General features: G+C 42.3%; 1 protein-coding gene across 1 annotated transcript in view; it reads right to left on the bottom strand.

Moving 5' to 3' along the window:
* The window catches only part of DIAPH3 (diaphanous related formin 3), a 1,357,913-nt gene that overhangs the window by 876,124 nt on the left and 463,064 nt on the right, over positions 1-18,725 (bottom strand). Inside the window, exons 7-9 of the mRNA XM_082245041.1 lie at positions 10,745-10,814; positions 4,473-4,609; positions 3,740-3,845 (exon numbers count right to left, since the gene is read on the bottom strand). Coding sequence (XP_082101167.1) covers positions 3,740-3,845; positions 4,473-4,609; positions 10,745-10,814 — 313 coding nt within the window. The remainder of the gene's footprint in view (positions 1-3,739; positions 3,846-4,472; positions 4,610-10,744; positions 10,815-18,725) is intronic.

Raw genomic sequence — 18,725 nt, 5'->3', positions numbered from 1 at the left:
AAAAATTGAGCCACTGCAAAGGAACGGGGAGAAACCCCCAGAGACTCACACCACGCAATGTACGACTTCCAGATGCGATGGTAAATCTTCCTAAAGGTAGATTCCCTAGCTTTTAACAGCGTGGGAATCACTGAGTCAGACAACCCCCTATACTTCAACAGACCCAGTGGGTCTGTGGCGTTGGCTAGAGGATCCTGAGACCTTGCCACAAATCTCTGCACCTTCCTGTTGAGGCGAGAGGCCAACAAGTCCACCTCGGGAGTGCCCGCCCGGAGACACAGCTGATGAAACACCTTCGGATGAAGTGACCATTCTCCCTGGTCCAAATTCTGTCAAATGAGGTAATACGCCTGCCAATTTTCTACCCCTGGAATATGTACAGCAGAGAGAGCTGGAACAAAACATCCCATCCACCTTAAAATGCCGGCTACTTCCCGAGCAGCTAGGACACTCTTTGTGTCCCCTTGGTGATCGACATATGCCACGGTATTATCCAATTAAATCCATACCGGACACCATTGAAGTCGAACCGTCCAATGGGCCAGACAAAGACTGATCCCCCGAAGTTCCAGTACATTGATCGGTAGTCTGGACTCGTCCAGAGTCCAAACCCCCTGAGCACATTCCATGCCCAAGACACCTCCCCACCAGGACAGGCTGGCATTCGTGGTGACCACTGTCCAGCACAGGGGAAGGAAGGATTTTCCCTGTTGAAGAGCCGGAGAGCGGAGCCACCATAACAGGGACTCTCTCGTCCCCCCGGCTCAGAATAATAGAATGGCATCCTGCAACTTCTGAAGCTTGTCCAATGAGAAGGAAACACATTGGCTAAGGCCGAGTCTAGAGTCAGATCCAGATAGTCCAACTTGGTGGACGGAACCAGAGCAGACTTCTGGAAATGTAATATCCAACCGAACTCCTGCAGAGTCCGCACAGTGATGTTCAGGTTGTCCTTTAGAGCAGTCGGAGACTCTGCTCACAAAAGAAGATCATCCAGGTACCCCAGTACCGCACTCCCCTGCTGTCGCAACACAAGTTAAAACATCAAGACTGGGCCAAAAGTTTTGTGAAGACAGATTTTTCAAAAGTATTATGAGCTGATGAAAAGAGTGTGGCTCTTGACGGACTAGATGGATGGGCCTGTGGCTGAATCAGTAATGGGCACAGAGCTTTAATTTGACTCAGACACCAGCAAGGTGGAGGTGGGGTACTGGTATGGGCTGGTATGATTAAAGATGAGCTAGTTGGACCTTTTTGGGTTGAAGATGGACTCCTATTGCCAGTTTTTAGAAGATAATTTCTTCAAGCAGTGGTACAGGAAAAAGTATGCATCTTTTAAAAAGACTTCAATAGTTATGCAGGACAATGCTCCATCGCATGCATCAGAGTACTCCACTGCGTGGCGAGCCAGTAAAGGCCTGAAAGATGAAAGAATAACGATATGGCCTATTTCGTCACCTGACCTAAACCCTATTGAGAACTTGTGGGCTCTTCTTAAACAGGAGGTTTACAGTGAAGGAAAACAGTACACCTCTCTGAACAGTGTCTGGGAGGCTGTGGTCACTGCTGCACAAAAAGTTGATCGTTAGCAGATCAAGAAACTGACAGACTCCATGAACAGAAGTCTTATTATGGTTATTAAAAACAAATGTGGATATATTGGTCAATGATTTTTATTTTATTTTTTTTAAATGTCAGAAATGTTTGTTTGCAAATTTTGAGTTGTTTGGTATTCTCAATTTATCAGATAAGAATACACAAGATGGGAAAATTTTCTTTTTTTAATAGATTAAAAGATCTGTATACTAATAGTTACCCAATAATTGTGCACACATATATTCTCCTAAGAAAGCAAAAACCTCACTTTTACTTTCTTAAATATTCAGGTTTGAGGTTTATTAACATTTTGGATTGACCAAGAGCACTGTCGGTGTTCAATAATGAAATTAGTCCTCAAAAATACAACTTGCCTAATAATTGTGCACACTGTGTACAGTACGCAGCCAGATCAGAGCAGAAAATAACCTAGGATAAATTCATACATTTAGCACATAATAAAAAAAAATACATATATATATATATTTTTTTTTTTTTTTTAAATCCCTAAAAAAAAATATATGTTCCTGAATTAAATCTAAAAGCTATGATTTAGGCTGGTGAGGTTATCAAGGTCTATTGACATGCAGTAGGAGACTTTCTATGCTCTAGTGTTATGGCAACTGTTCTAGCAACAAAAAATAAAATAAAAAAAAGTCTTGCAACATGAATGTGAAAACCTCTATAACATAGGATGTAAAATATAAAAGACCCAAATGATAACATTTCATTGTTACTGTATATGCAAAGAATTGATGTAATTTATCACAATGCACACATTTAGCATGTTACTATAATTGTTATTATAACAAAGGCATTGTGAATCTTCATGGTTTGAAAAAGGTTTCCAACGACAAAAAAATAAATAAATAAAAAAAGTGAAACTAAAGACAAATTTGTGAACTAATTTTTAAATTATGTATAAAACTGTACTGTATTGTTTATGCTTTTGCTGCACTCTATGGGCGCGCCACACTAATAATGTTTTGATTACGTATTTGCATGCTTTGGATTCTAATAAAGAAAGTAGCCTGCCTATGCTTTCTGAAAAGGTGAACACTTTACCCTCCCCACTGTCCACTCTCAGTCTGCAGGTGCATAAGTTGTTGTCCAGGAAGCTGGAAAATATGATTGCAGGTAAGGCTGAGTGTGTAATCTTGACACAATAAGTCCCAGGGAAAATAAACGATTTTGGCAATTCAGAGGGTGACTAAAGCCTTAGGATTTTCATACAAAATCTGAATGCTGAGGAGCACTGTTAATTCACCCCAGACAAAAACCAAGATATATTACTGAATTTGGTATATTTTTTAAATTTAAGTCTCGAAGGGCTCTCCCCTAGCGACAATAAATGTACGCCAAGTGCCTTATTTTGAATTGAGCAGCCAAGGTTGTTAAAGCTTAACTCCACTTTTGTTGAGAAATAAACATTCCCCTCTGGTTGATTTACGTACATTACAAGGATTGTTAACAAACTTTGTTGCAGATTCCTACCTTTTGTTATTCTAAAGAAATCATTGTTTGTTCCCCTATGCTGAGTGGGTCAAATGGGAGTGGTTTCATAATTATCTATCAGCTGTGGCAGCTGCAGAGCACTAATGAGGAAAACTGCTGGGCCTGCATCCCTTTAGACGTGTGGGCGTATCTCACCAAAAATGACATTGTTATTGCAGGGGATGCCAGAAATCTGACTTGGATCTTAGGCAGACTTTGGGGAAAACTGGTGAGCCAATCACAGAAGCAGAAAATTAAGTTTCTGGGGTGTGGTCAGTACACATTCTGTGTACAGAACAGCTCCAGGTAGCCATATTGCATTGCATTTTCAGAAAATTACAACAGCTGCAGATTGAAAAGGAAAGGTAGTTTTTAACATTCAATTACAATATGATTTGTGTCGCAATTGTATATGCTGTATTGTTTTTTTTCTTTATTTGCTATTTTTTTCCTTACGAAAGTGGAGTTAACCTTTAAGCCAAAGGAGTAATTGCTCATTAAAAGAAAGAAAAAAATCAGCTACAGACCAGGGAAATTTAAGAAGAAAAAGTAAATAAGTAAAGCATTAAGTGATGTTTTGAAATTTAAACATTCATGTGTAAATACATATTTCAGATGATGAAAAAAAAATCATTATAGAAATACAAACCTGGAGCTGAACAAAATTATGTTGTAGTCCTCCAACAATTGGGCTAAATCTAACAATTCCCTTTTCTTCTGCAGCTGTGGTTATAGCATCCAGGACTTTTTCCAAACTAGAAGGCAACAAGATACATCATAGCGAAAGATAAAAATGTCATTGTAACAAACAGCCAACACAAAAATTCAAAATCAATTTATAACACTAAAAAAGTATAAACTTAGCAGATTGCTGCAAGGACACAGCAAAGTTTATGATGACAGTATTGTTTGTTATCGTCTTGTTTCAGTATTCTTCATAAATTCACCAAATCTAATTAAATCACTTCAAGCAGATGGCTTGGAACAAAGAACATAAGAAATCCCAATTCACTCTTGCACAGAAGTGAGGGTAAAAAAATATTTATTGCATGTTAACAGTGTACTTCTGTCCTGTAAGAGATACACTACCGAACAAGGCATAATTAATTCACTTTTCAAAGGTAACATCTTACCATGCAATTGTTGTAGATCTCCCAGATGAGGTAAAGCAATTACATTGTAATTGTTATTGATGAGAACACATTAACTTGTAACTATTTAAAAAAATTAAATGAAAAAAAAAAAAAGAAGAAATCCTTGAAAATGATAGTTTTAGTAAAATATTTTAAAACCAAACCAGCTCTGTGTGTCATAATTGATAAGCATTCTACTACAAAACAGAAATTATTGTGAATAATATCTACTAGCCAAGAAGTACTTACATGTTTTCTTCACCAACAATACAAATGGCAGATAATAACTTGACTACGTCCGTCATCATGTTGGGCTTCTTGGGATCCATGGCTTTGGCTAATAAAGAAAGGCTCCTTTCTTCACCCATGATCCTTTCTAAGCCATACTGTAATAAATATATGAATAAGACGTGTATTCAGCAATGCATACATTTACAAATAAAAATACATTTTTGACTTTCCTTTAGATTCCATATCTTGGGGTACAATACAGGACACAAGCAAAGTATTTATAGATCTTGAGTTAAAGGCTAGTGCCTTTAGGTGATTGGACACTGACAAGGCTTTCAAGGGCATGCCCCCTGGGTGCCTGCCCTATAACCCTACTGCACTGCGAGTCCTCCATTTTGTAGCAAGTAAGGCAGAGTAACCAGGAACTTAAAAGGGAGGGTGGACTGTGTCCTGTACTGTACTCCAAGTTATGGAATTTGAACGCAAGTCCAAATTCCTTGTATCTTAATCATACAGCACAGAACAGAATTTATTCAAAGACACTGGGACATCACCAAGCAATGAATTAGAAGGGTGGCCAACAACTACGCAAAAGAACTGTGCCAAAAGGCCAACACAACAAGGGTCAAAAAGACCCAACTTCAGAATTTTGCTGCAAGAACCTTACCACTGAAAGCCTCATCTGCACTAAATGATGGGACATCCACTTGGTAGAACTTTAAGAAATGAACAGAGGACCAAATGGAAGCCAAACAAAGCAGAGCTACAGAGGCTTGGTGCTGAAATGCCCGGGAAACTGCCACCAATCTGGTGGAATGGGTGTGCAAGAGTGGAGAAGTTTTGTCTTTGAGAGTGTCAACTCTAGCGATCAGATATTTTCTTGGACTTGGAAGTCCTGAGGAGAGGACAAATAGGGAGTCTGTCTCTCTGTGATACCATGACAAATCCCAGTGTGTGCTTAACTAAAAAGACAAACAAAATATGTATAAAACCTGGTGTAAAAGTAATATATAATACATTTAAAAACTCCAGAGTGCAGCCGTATTAACCCCCCTTGAAAAATAAGTACTAAACGAGCCATCTAAAATGCCCCATAAAATGTGTACACAAGTGTACACCAGTAATAAAGTGGCCCTAATCTTCATAATATGCAGGGAAATCCAAATTGACAAAAAAATAATAGGTCTTAATCTAAAAAGCAATACACTTCGTGTCAGACCAATTGCTCAAAATATAAATTAGACAAGTATATATTTCTTTATTAAATGTGACATCCACCCCAAAAAGTGTTCATATCTATATTCTTCTCAAACAATGGTGTGCCCACAAAAGGGCTTCCTTCACTGACAAACCAACTCTCTCAAAATATGCTGGGGCCAGAGCCTAAAGCTGGATACACACTATACAACTTTTGTTGGTAGATTTCCTTTAGATTTACCTTCAATTGTGTAGTGCAAGGGCCAGTCTGATTGCATACAAATTCAAAGTGGTCGTACCTCTTATTACATGGTTTTGGTAAATCGAAAAGAAAAAGAAATCTAAAGACAATTATATAGTGTGTAGTGTGTGTGTGTGTGTGTGTGTGTGTGTGTGTGTGTGTGTGAATGTGTGTGTGAATGTGTGACTAGTAAGAAAAGCGGAGGACTCTCACATGCAGTGTGGACAGATGTGTGTCTAGTGCTGGGAAAGTGCCTCTGCCTTCTGAGAGAAGCTGTTAATCTGTGTAGTGTTTAAATTGCTGTTTACTTTTCTAAGTGCAGTTCTAACCATATTACACTATGTGGAGTTGTTCTTCGAGGCCGCTTTCTCGCAGGGCGGACTATGTCAGGAGTCCGCTTACTTAGCAGGGTATATGTCGGCTGAGCCCCGCTGAGCAGGTGGATGGCTGGTCAGTGTCCACTCTATGCAGGGCAGACACAAAACGCTCTCCTTTGTTAGTGGTCAGATGAAAACGGACCACCTGGCCGTTTACACCTAGCGGTCATCCGATCTGATCTGCTAGACGGAATGAAAACGGATCCAGTCGGATTGGATGTAGGCGAGAGTAAAGGTACACATTACACCCGCTGATCCTTAGAGGACAATGAAGGATCCGATCAGGTCTGCCTGAAAAACTGACAGGGAACTGGATTGGATGGCTAGTGTGAAAGGGGCCTTACACTTCTTCTGAGAAACGAGAGCATCGATACATAGGAGAGAGTTTTCAGATGATTTTCTATACTAACAACCTGGGCATCCTAAAGAAAGCTTGCCTTTTTTGAGCCAGATAGGCAATTATAATTGGCGAGTGTATGTCCAAATGCGGATGGAGGGAAGCACTTTTGTGGACACACGACACACCATTGTTTTTGAGAAGAAGATTATTATTTGACAATTCTATAGTTATTTATTAGATGTGATATCCACCGTAACAAGTATTCATATCAGTTTTGAACACTTGGTCTAATACAAAATGGGTTGCGGTTTGGATTAAGAGATGTTATTTTAATGGTTTTGAAATTCCCTGCATATTGTGAAGATGATTTGGTCACTTTTTTTACTGCCGTACACTTGCGTGAAGAGCAGCATTTTATGGGGCATTTTAGATGGCTCTTTCAGCACACAATCTGTCTCTCTGATCGAAGCTGTAGCTTTGAGTTAGTTGTTGTAAATGGCTTTGACTAAGTCCAGACAATAAAGTGTGAATTTCCTTTAATGCTTTGGAGCAGGGCATAATGGTGGTAGGACCTGGTCTTCACTGTGGTGGCAGACTGATACCATCTTGGGAAGAAAGGATGGTCTTGGACACAGAGGTATGAGGAACAGCTCCTTACAGTAGACAGCAGACATCTGACAGACATGATAGCAAACAAAAAGGCTACATTGCAGGAGACATCATCTAAGGAAATATCTATGATGGGTTCAAAGGGTGGTTTCTGTGGGGCAGAGGGAGCAAAGTTAAGATCCCAAGGAAGAGCAGGATGGCACAATGAGGGCTTAATGTGATACATCTTGAAGAAAAGTCCTTACAATGAAGAGCAAAGCCAGAGGTCTTTGTAAGAGAATGGTCAAGGCTGAGACTTGTCCTTTTTAGATGTGTCAAGACAAAATTTATATTTTCTGTCAGAATTTCACTTTTCATAGAACAAAGTAAAATTTTATGTCTGTCATGCCCAAGCAGATTTTCTGACCAAGCCTTGCGATGGTTTATCAAATTTTAGGGCAGGTAACGAAGCAGTTTTCCACAGGAGGTGGAGGCAATGCCTGTGCCCTAAGAGATCAAGAAAGGTTTTTCTTTTCTGTAAAAGAGGTACAGTAATGGTATATTGGTACATAGGGAATCTGGGGGGAAAAAAAAAAGTTGACAAAAACGGTGTGCCCCCCCAAGGTCCATACCAGGCTCCATACCAGGCTCTTATCCGAGTATGCAGACTGGCAGGTCAGGAAAGGGAGGGGACGAGCAAGTGCCCCCAGCATGGCTCTTCCCCCATGTTGATGGGGACAAGGGCCTCTTCCCGACAACCCTTGCCAATGGTTGTGGGGGTCTGCGGGCAGGGGGCCTATCAGGATCTTGAATCCCCCTATAACAAGGGAACCCCCAGATCCCCTCTCCCCTATGTGAATGAGTGTGGGGGTACATTGTACCCCTACCCATTCACTAAAAAAAAAAACAGTGTAGTGTTACAAATCACAAAAGACAGTTTATTAAACATGTCTTCTTCCTCTGGTGTTTCTTCTCTCTCTGGTGAGTTTTTTTTTTTCCCTCTTCAGTCTCTCGTGGTTTCTTCTCCCTCTTCTCTTTCCGGGTATGACTTCTTCATATGCCACTGCCCGCTAAAAATAAAAAAAACATGATCTACCTCCAATGCTGGCTGCCTCAGTTTTGTCGAATGCTGCCGTCTACCATTTCTTATATAGCCATGGGGCGTGGCCATCTGTTGACATCACAAGGGGCGGGTCTCCGGGTGACATCACAGGATGTTCACGCCCCATCGTTATATAAGAAATGGCAGACAGCGGAGGGACACAACAGAGGCAGCAAGTGGCAGAGGAAGACTTTTTATTTTTAGCGTGCGGAGGCGGCGGACACAGAAGACATCACCGGAGAGAGAAGAGGGAGAAGAAATCACCGGAGAGAGAAGAGGGAGAAGAAATCACCGGAGAGAGAAGAGGGAGAAGAAATCACCGGAGAGAGAAGAGGGAGAAGAAATCACCAGAGAGAGAAGAGGGAGAAGAAATCACCGGAGAGAGAAGATGGAGAAGAAATCACTGGAGAGAGAAGATGGAGAAGAAATCACTGGAGAGAGAGAAGAAATCACTGGAGAGAGAAGAGAGAGAAGAAATCACTGGAGAGAGAGAAGAGAGAGAAGAAATCTCCGGGTGACATCACAGGATGTTCACGCCCCATCGCTATATAAGAAATTGCAGACAGCGGAGGGACACAACAGAGGCAGCAAGTGGCAGAGGAAGACTCTTTATTTTTAGCGTGCGGAGGCGGCGGACACAGAAGACATCACCGGAAAGAGAAGAGGGAGAAGACATCACCGGAAAGAGAAGAGGGAGAAGAAATCACCGGAGAGAGAAGAGGGAGAAGAAATCACCGGAGAGAGAAGAGGGGGAAGAAATCACCCGAGAGAGAAGGGGGAGAAGAAATCACCGGAGAGAGAAGAGGGAGAAGAAATCACCGGAGAGAGAAGAGGGAGAAGAAATCACCGGAGAGAGAAGAGGGAGAAGAAATCACCGGAGAGAGAAGAGGGAGAAGAAATCACTGGAGAGAGAAGAAATCACTGGAGAGAGAAGAGAGAGAAGAAATCACTGGAGAGAGAAGAGGGAGAAGAAATCACTGGAGAGAAGAGGGAGAAGAAATCACTGGAGAGAGAAGAGGGAGAAGAAATCACTGGAGAGAGAAGAGGGAGAAGAAATCACTGGAGAGAGAAGAGGGAGAAGAAATCACTGGAGAGAGAAGAGGAAGAAGAAATCACTGGAGAGAGAAGAGGGAGAAGAAATCGCCAGAGAGAAGGAGAAAAAACCACCAAAGAGAAAAGAGGGAGAAGAAACCACCAAAGAGAAAAGAGGGAGAAGAAACCACCAAAGAGAAAAGAGGGAGAAGAAACCACCAAAGAGAAAAGAGGGAGAAGAAACCACCAAAGAGAAAAGAGGGAGAAGAAACCACCAAAGAGAAAAGAGGGAGAAGAAACCACCAAAGAGAAAAGAGGGAGAAGAAACCACCAAAGAGAAAAGAGGGAGAAGAAACCACCAAAGAGAAAAGAGGGAGAAGAAACCACCAAAGAGAAAAAAGGGAGAAGAAACCACCAAAGAGAAAAAAGGGAGAAGAAACCACCAAAGGGAAAAAAGGGAGAAAAAACACTGAAGGGAGAAGATGGAGGAAGAAGACATACATTTTAATAAAGAACTTGTCAAAAACCAATTCTTTTGTTTTGTAACACTACACTTGATATTTATTTATTTTTTGCTAATGGGTAGGGACAAGGTGCTTTGAGGTGGAGGAGGCAGATCCCCCCCCCAACCCCAAAGCGCCACCTCCCGTCCATGTTGAGGACCTCGCTCATCCCCTCCCTTTCCTGACCCACCAGGCTGCATGCTCGGGTCTGATATGGATTTTAGGGGGGACACCACGCCATTTTTTTTTTTTTTGATTTTGGCATAGGGGTATCCCCTCCAAATTCATACAATACCCAAAGGGCCTGGTATGGACCGGAAGGGGGGAGGGGGGGGGGGCACACCATTTTCTTCCCGGCAATTTTTTTTTTTCTTTTTTACATTCAGCTGTCAGCGGGGAACATAAAAACCACAAAACATATCAAAAATCACATAAACACAAAACACTTGTGTTTCTGGTTCGATTCTATTGAAGTCTATTACACATAAAACACAGGGTAAAAAGTCACCAACTCTTTCCAAAAATGCACAGGCTGCAAAACGCATAGATGTGAATGTGTACCATAGGAAAGCATGTTAAATGAACTATAGTGTGTTTCTGCAAAATGCACTAAAAATGCATAGGTGTGAACCTAGGGTTGATGATAATTTTTTGAGTTTTCAAAAACGAACTTACTGACACCAGTTGAGGAAATGCTTAAATTGATTTTTTTTACTTTGTTTTATAAGGAATGAAATACCAGTGATAAAGGACAAAGACAATGGAAAAAAAGTGATTACAAACGAACATTGTATGATGTGTTTTCACAACTGTTAACAATAAAAGTAAGAATATTTAGGAGAACGGAAACATTCAAAATGCAAAACATGGAACATACAACAGTATTTATTATTTACAGCATATAAATTACCTTGTTGTTCATAAATGCCTTGAGGCACTGTATGACTTTGTGCTGGATTTTCTTCTCTATTTTCTCATGGCTGAATGAGATTTGAAAAATGTGTCAGTTAAGAGAATAATATACACACAATAAAAGCAGAACGTATCTTTAAATATACAGAATGGATATTCATGTACATGTGGATAAAGCTTTTATTTAAGTATACCTGTTAATTTAGAGGGGAAAAAATTGGAATTTTGCCTTACCGTAAAATCCATTCCTCTGATGTTCATTGACGGACACAGCTCCTAAATCTTCTTAATCATTGGGATGTCCCAAAGCAGTGTTAAACATAAGGGGTGGGAAAACATCAGAAAAAAATTCCCAAGGCTAACCATAGCCAACCAGGTAACATAGAGCTCAACCATAAACAACTGGAGCTCACCTGAAAAACAATACACCAACAAAGAGGACCAGGTCCTTGAAACAGCAGCCAGCAAAACCTTGCGGGCAAAAGAAGCATCCGCGGATGCCAACACAACCACTTTACAAAAAAACTTTGTAAAAGTGTGCACCGACGACCAGGTGGCTGCCTTGCAAAACTTGTGTCACTGACGCTTGAAGACACAAAGCCGAGGAGACACTAAGCGCCCTAGTAGAGTGCACCAAAACAGGGAGAGGAGGAACCTGACCCCTGATGCAATAGGCCTGAACCACTTGTGTGTCTGATCCATCTGGAAATGGTAGCAGAAGAAGCAGACAACCCTTCGTGAGGTCCGCCCTGGAGTGCAAATAGAAAGTCTGACTTCCTAAAAGACTCTGTAGCTACCAGGTACATCCTAATCGTGCGGACCACATCCAAGACATGCAAGGCAATTTCCTTCAGATGTTTAGGCCTGGGACACCGGGAAGGCAACACAATGTCTTCATTCAAATGACAGTCAGAGACCACCTTAGGAAGGAATGATGGACAGAGGCAAAGCACCACTATATCCCTTGTGAAGCACCATAAGGAGAACGACAGGCTAACGCTGTCAGTTCCGACACCCTGCATGCAGAGGTGATAGCCACCTTCTGGGGCAATGTATGCAGGGAAACCTCCCGAATATTTTCAAAAAGAAGCTTTAGAAGAGCTGAAAGCACCACATTACAATTCCAGGGCAGTAATGGAGCCTGCACTAAAGGAAAATAAATTTATTACGCAACAGGGAGTGTGTGACCAAAGGTCGTAGAAAACAGACAGCTAAAACCCAATACCTGGCCCTTGATGGTACTCAAGGCCAATTTTTGTTCCTGTTGTTCAACCCCCCATTGAAGAAAGATTAAGATCCGATCCACCAAGAAGGAGCAAGGATGAACTCCCCAAGAGACTTATATCACGCAATGTAAGTCTTCTAAGTACGATGGTAGATCTTCCTAAAGGCAGATTTCAAAGCTTTTAACAGCATAGGAATCACTGATTAAAAAAAAAATACACCTTTCAGCACCTGGCGTTCAACAGCCAAGCCGTTAAAGCCAGTGACAGTAAAGCAGGATAGAAGACTGGTCCTTGGGACAGCAGATCCTCCCTGAGAGGAAGTCTCCAAAGGAGCATTAGCGACCAGCCATACCAGATTGGCATACCAAGACTGGCGAGACCAGTCTGGAGCCACTAGAATGCCAGGAAACCCTTCTGCCTGAATCCTGCACAGGAGTAGTGGCAGAAGTTTATGAGGGCTGAAACAAAATCAGTCAGCCCACCTTAGAATACCGGCTACTTACCGAGCTGTAAAGACACTTCTTGTGCCTCCTTGGTGATTGACATACTGTAGATCACGTCCGTGGCATTGTCCAAATGAATTTGTATCGGACACCCCTGAAGACAATTGTCCAATGAGCCAGACAAAGTCTGATCACACAGAGTTCCAGTGCATTAATCAGCAGTCTGGGCTTTGCTAGAGCCCAGACCCCCCGAGCATTACTGTGCTGAGGATGAATCCCCACCCTGGACAGGCTGGCATCCATGGAGACAACCGTCCATTACAGGAGGAGAAGGATTTTCCCTGTCGAAGTGCTAGAGAGTGAAGCCACTTCGAAAGACTGTGTATTCTTGACCCATTTCACCAGAATCACTTTAGCAGAGGTCCTGTGTGGAACTGTGCAAACAGACAGCCTCGAGGGTGGACACCATCAGGCCCAACACGCACATGCAAGCCTGGAGGGATGACCGTCTGCTGAACAACAGAAGCTAAATTGCCTCCTGCAATGCCTGGAGTTTTTCCCGAGGAAGAAACATTCTGGCTGAGGCTGAGTCTAGAATCAGACCCAGATAGGCCATTTTTGTGGAAAGACCAAAAGCAGACTCCTGAATGTTCAGAATCCCACCAAATTCTCTCAGGGTTTGTAGAGCAATCTTCAGTAGTCCATCAGAGCAGTCTTTGGGGCAGTGCAAGACTTGTTATTCCATCCAGGTACCTCAGTACCGCAATTCCCCACACAATAATGGAAGCAAGACTGTCATTAAAAATGAAAAACCCCAACAGTGCAACCCAGTCAGAGGGAGGTGCTAAACTGACCATATGGCACAGCAGGCTGCAAGCCGCGACCTAAAATTTTGTGGGGGCCCAGCCACATCTGCACAGATCTTCAGGCCCAGCAGATGCCCAAAGGAAGAATGGGGGCTTCAGCTACAAGCACTGGGGCTGCCCCCCAACGGCCCTTTTTTTTGAAGGCGGGCGGCCTCAATTTTTGAAGGCGGGTGGCCTCAATTATTGAAGGCGGGCGGCCTCAATTTTTGAAGGAGCCCAGCCGCCAGCCCCAGTTGAACCGACCACCCAGGGGCAGTGGAGGGGAAGTTTGATGCCCAAACGGAAGAAAGTGGCTTCAGCCATCCTCACAGGGGCCACCTCACATAGGTTCCGATGAGTAGGCCACAAAGCCGCAGCCTCATTTTTTGGCCAGATCCAGCGTTTGGCGCATACCCGCAGATGGTAAAAACATCCACTTCCCCAGCCCAACAAGCACCGCAGGGAGCCCAGAGGAGATCCCTGCCTTAGCCACCAACCGCCAGGAAAGGCAGGGAACCCTGCTCAACCCCTCCGTTAAGCACCAGGAAACCCCAGTCAGCCGCCTTTTAGAGGGGCTGTGGGGGAGGAGGAGGGGAACCCAGGGGTCAGACTATCCCAGGGAATGGCCCACATCCATCCCAAAACCCTCCAGGGGTAGTGGGGTGACAGCTACTTACAACACCAAGAACAGAGTGGGCATCGCTCTGGACAGACACCGCTCCATAGTAATGTGGGTGCTGTCAGCCAGAAGGAAATGCTGAGGTTCAGGCCGAAGCCAGTTTGTATGCGTCCTCATGAGACGTTTACCTCGCAGGCCAGCCCCCGTCCAGTGGGGCTATGTCGCAGCCGACCTAGCGTGGAGCTGCACACACTCGCTAGCCGGACTATGGGGACCCTAAGGATCTATATTATCCAGGTTCGTCGCCCAGTTTGACCCAATGGTTAAGAAGAATTAGGAGCTGTGTTAGTCAATGAACGATAGAGAAAAAAGGACATACGAGGGGGGGGGAATCATGACCTAAAGCAAGGTTTTATTACAAGTGTTCAAAACTTTATATCCTGAAAGGTTATGGAGTTCTAGGTCCAGTTATCTTTTTCCTAATACTACAAATAGGTATTTTTATAGGGCGAAAAGATCGCTTTATTCTAGAAAAGAGAGTCACATAGTTCCAGCTTTCAAGAACAGAAAAAGATTTAGGTATGTACAATAGAAACAGTCAATATTACTGTCCAAGATATATATATATTTTTTTTTTTTTTTTTCGCTAACATTTAAATTTGCAGGACAACCTTTTGGGTTTTTTTTCTTTCTTCCATCAGCACAAGCATAAATACTGTATTGAAAACACAAAAATAATCCCCAACAACACAAAGGAAAAAAAAATAAAAATAACCATGTACCTCCAAGTACAGGGATCTCCAAATTTAACAAACAAAGGGCCAGTTTAGACTTTGAGGGGGCCGAGCTGTGGCCAGTGTGAGTAGAAATTGCTCTAAGAGTAAATGCTCCATCACTTTTATCAGTGGGAGGAGTGGTGCCCCATTGCTGATGTCAGTGGGGGGGGGGGGGAGAGAGAGTGCCTTGTATCAGTAGCATGATTAGTGCGTTAAAGCGGAGTTCCAGCTATGAAAATGTTTTTCAATAAAAATACCCCCGGGACAGTCAGGGCTAGTACATTCCACAATGGATAGCCTCTGTACTGTCCAGGGTCACACTTACCTTTTAGAAGAAATACTTACCTTGAAAATTTCTTCTCCAGCGCTGCCATCTCGGATGTGGGCAGCTGAAGCCATCGTGTCCTCTTCTGCGTCCTCTTCTCCCAGAATGCGCCTGCACCAGCCCCGCTCATCACTTCCGGTGCGGGCACGTCATCCCTCCACAGCTTCTGGGCATGCCCAGAAGCTGTTTAGCAGGGAATGAGCGCCCGCACCAAGAGTGACAAGCGGGGCCGATGCAGGCGCAGAGGGAGGAAGTGGAAGAAAGGTGAGTATTTTTCTTCAATAACAAGGTAGGTAAACAAAAAAAAAAATCTTAACTATCCATTTCTTTTTCAGGTGACTAAAAGCAAGCGGATGGCCCAAAATCAATTATGTCGATTTTGTGGCCGGAAACTCCGCTTTAAGGGATGAATATAGGTAGGCAAAGGGCCACAGTATGGGGACTGCTGCTATAGTAAAAAAAAAAAAAAAATCAGCCCTAAAAAGGGATTAGAAACATAATAAGAGTTGCAAACTATAACATAGGAAAATCCTCTGAAATAAAGAAAAAAATTCAATTTCAGTTGCACAAACAATGGAACCAAAACTCGCAAACACAAATACTGCAAACTGTCCAGCCAAATTAATCCAATAAAAGGTAACGTGCAAATGAGACCTTCAACATCACCAGATCATCTTGTGAACATAACTTTTTGTGAAAACATTGTGTATAATTACTGCTTGGACCAAAAAAAAAGGAACCCCTTAAGAGTTTGTCTTGAATGATAAGACAGTGCTTTGTATTTCTCTGGAAGAGGCTGTTTTCTGTCAAGTTCTATTTTGGCAGCAAATTTTGGATTAGTTTTAATTATAGTCTTTTGGCTAAAATGCCATTTTAGTTTTAGTCGTATTTTAGTCATCTGAATTGTTTTTGTTTTAGTCAACTAAAATCTCATACATTTTAGTCAACTACAAATTGAATAGGTTTAGGTTAATTGTAATGCATTATTTAAACATTTCTCTAGAACTTCCACACTCCTGGAGTAAAAATCTAATAATATGTTATTATTTATGATATTAAAGTTTGAACATGCACTACAGACACATTTTTAGCCATTGTGACATATAACGTCTTTATAAATAAAAAAGTTTCATAAACAAAACAAAAATATTGCTTTTTGACAAACAGCACAACTTTAGAATACAAATAACCCAAAAAACTGTACACTCTAATGGCTGTACTGTCCTTGCACATATTACCGGAAAATATTACCAACATTATATATTAAGAAAAAATATTTAAAAAAGCCTAATTTTTACCTTTCAGAAGCTAAGTAGATGACCCTTACTTATGCAGTAGTGCAGTACATGTTTAAACTTTAATGTTCTATTATTACAGGCTCTGGATGGAATCGTGTTTCAAATTTAGAAATGGCCAGCACAGTAGTGTTATTTTGATGTCGATTTAGTTTTAGTCATAGTCTTGACTAAAATGCCATTTTCGTTTTAGTCGTATTTTAGTCATCTGAACTGTTCTAGTTTTAGTCATATTTTAGTCTACGAAAATTAACTGCATTTGACACAAATTTTTTTGTATTGACAAATTTTCAATTAAAAAAAAAAAAAAAAAAAAAAAAAGGAAGCTTGTCTTCAAAATGTAAATGTTGGGGAAAAAAAAATGTATTATAAACATTATTTGGTTGTTTTTGTTGCAAGTGCACTAATACACTAACATGGCTACAATCACATCAAGTGTGATGAATACAAAAAAAAACCCCTAAAAGATCAGTTGTAGCTTGAGGGGCCTGGAATTATACAGCAATACGTTGAATGGTACTTTGGTAAGGTTTCAAAAAGTATCCCTGGATCATCAGTCCATCAATCAGAGATATATTTAGACAAAAACATTCACTTAGGCTCCATTCACATCTGGGTGTTTTTGAGCGTTTTTCAGCTCCAAAAACGCTAAAAAAAAACGTTCCAAAACGCCCAACAAGTAAAACCCCATTCATTTAAATGGCCCCTGTTCACATCTGAGCGTTTTGCAAAACGCCTGTAGCTGAAAAAAGTACATGAGCTTCTTTTTGGGCTGATTACCAGCGTTTTTGATAGATGTCAATGCCTGCCTCCAAAAACACCTGACAAAAACGCCTGAAAATCGCGGTAAAAATCATGAAGTGTGAATGCAGCCTTAAGAACCACATCTTTTTGCTATGTGCCTACCCTTGGAATGCAAGAACACATTTTATTTCATGTTTTGTTTGCTTAATCTTTGGTTAAACATATTGGTAAGATTTGTGAGGGGTTTTGAATGTTTTTTTTTTTAAATTTTGGTTTATGTAATATGGCTAAATTTGTTTGCAAATATCACTTTGAAGTATGCCCCCCAGGGTAACAATATGACTGGTTTTAAAGGAATACAGTTGGTTTAAAAAACTGAGATCACCTGAATAAAGTATAAAGTCAAAGCCTTTTTGTTTTTTTGAAAGATTGGATAATAATTCCAACACTAGGCAGATTTGTTCCTGTTGAGAGACTCATGCTCTCTATTTGTCCTGGAGATCATTATAACTAAAAGTAAAAGAAAATCCAATTCCAAAGGGGCACTAGTTTTGGTGACCCTAGTGGCCAGAGACTAGGAATTTCCCTCAATTCCTATTGCTACCATGGGGCAGAAAGGGAAGGGAAATCTCTTCAATAAAACTTAGATGCAGAAAAAAAAAAAAAAAAAAAAAAAACTGGCAGGGTTTATAGCAGGGGTGGGGAACCTGCGGCCCCCGAAGTAATCTGATCCGGCCCCCTGTGCTAGGGTGACCAGACGTCCCCGGACTGAGGACACTGTCCCCACTTTGCATGGCAGATCCTGGGCGGGGGTGCCCAGGGCAGGCCCTACCATTGGGCTGCCTCCGGAGGGGAAGGGGAGAGCGAGCGCCTCCTGATTACACAAAGAGCAGGGTTCTTCTGCTTACCCGGCGCGGCTGATGTCATACGAAGTCATGCCTCCTACCTATGATAGACAGCACAGTGGTGACGTCTATCATAGGAGTCGTTCCAGGAGGCGTGACTTCGTATGAGAGCATCCGCGCCGGGTAAGCAGGAGAACCCTGCTCCTTGTAATCAGGAAGCACTCTAATTCCCGGGCACTAATCACTCTGCATTAAGGGGGCACTAATCACTCTGCATTGATGGGGGGCACTAATCACTCTGCATTGACAAGGGCACTAATCACTCTGCATTGATGGGGGCACTAATCACTCTGCATTGATGGGGGCACTAAGATCCAGCAGTACCAGCCAGAAAAACCCACAGCAGAACCAGCAGTACCCACAGCAGTACCAGCCAGAGCCAGCAATACCCACAGCAGAACCAGCAGTACCAGCCAGAGCCAGCAGTACCCAGAATAGAACCAGCAGTACCAGCCAGAGTAAGCAGCACCCACAACAGTACCAACCAGCAGTGCCAGCCTTAGCCAGCAGTACCTGCCAGCAGTACCAGCCTTAGCCAGCAGTACCAGCCTAAGCCAGCAGTACCCACAGCAGTACCAGCCTGAGCCAGCAGTACCCACAGCATACCAGCCAGCTGTACCCGCCAGCAGTTATTTTCAAAACTTACCACCACAAAGAGTCAACTGCACTCCAGACTGGCCGACGCAAACCTGGAAAACCAGTTGCCAGTAGCAACATCAATACCAGCTAACATCACACACCTCACCAAAGAGAAGCGGTTGCAGCCATCACATTAGGGGTGAGTTAATTAAATGTTTGACC

This window comes from Pelophylax lessonae (genome assembly GCF_965119305.1).
Source record: "Pelophylax lessonae genome assembly, chromosome: 2".
Lineage (NCBI taxonomy): Eukaryota > Metazoa > Chordata > Amphibia > Anura > Ranidae > Pelophylax > Pelophylax lessonae.
This window is presented reverse-complemented; position numbering and strand designations above follow the sequence as displayed.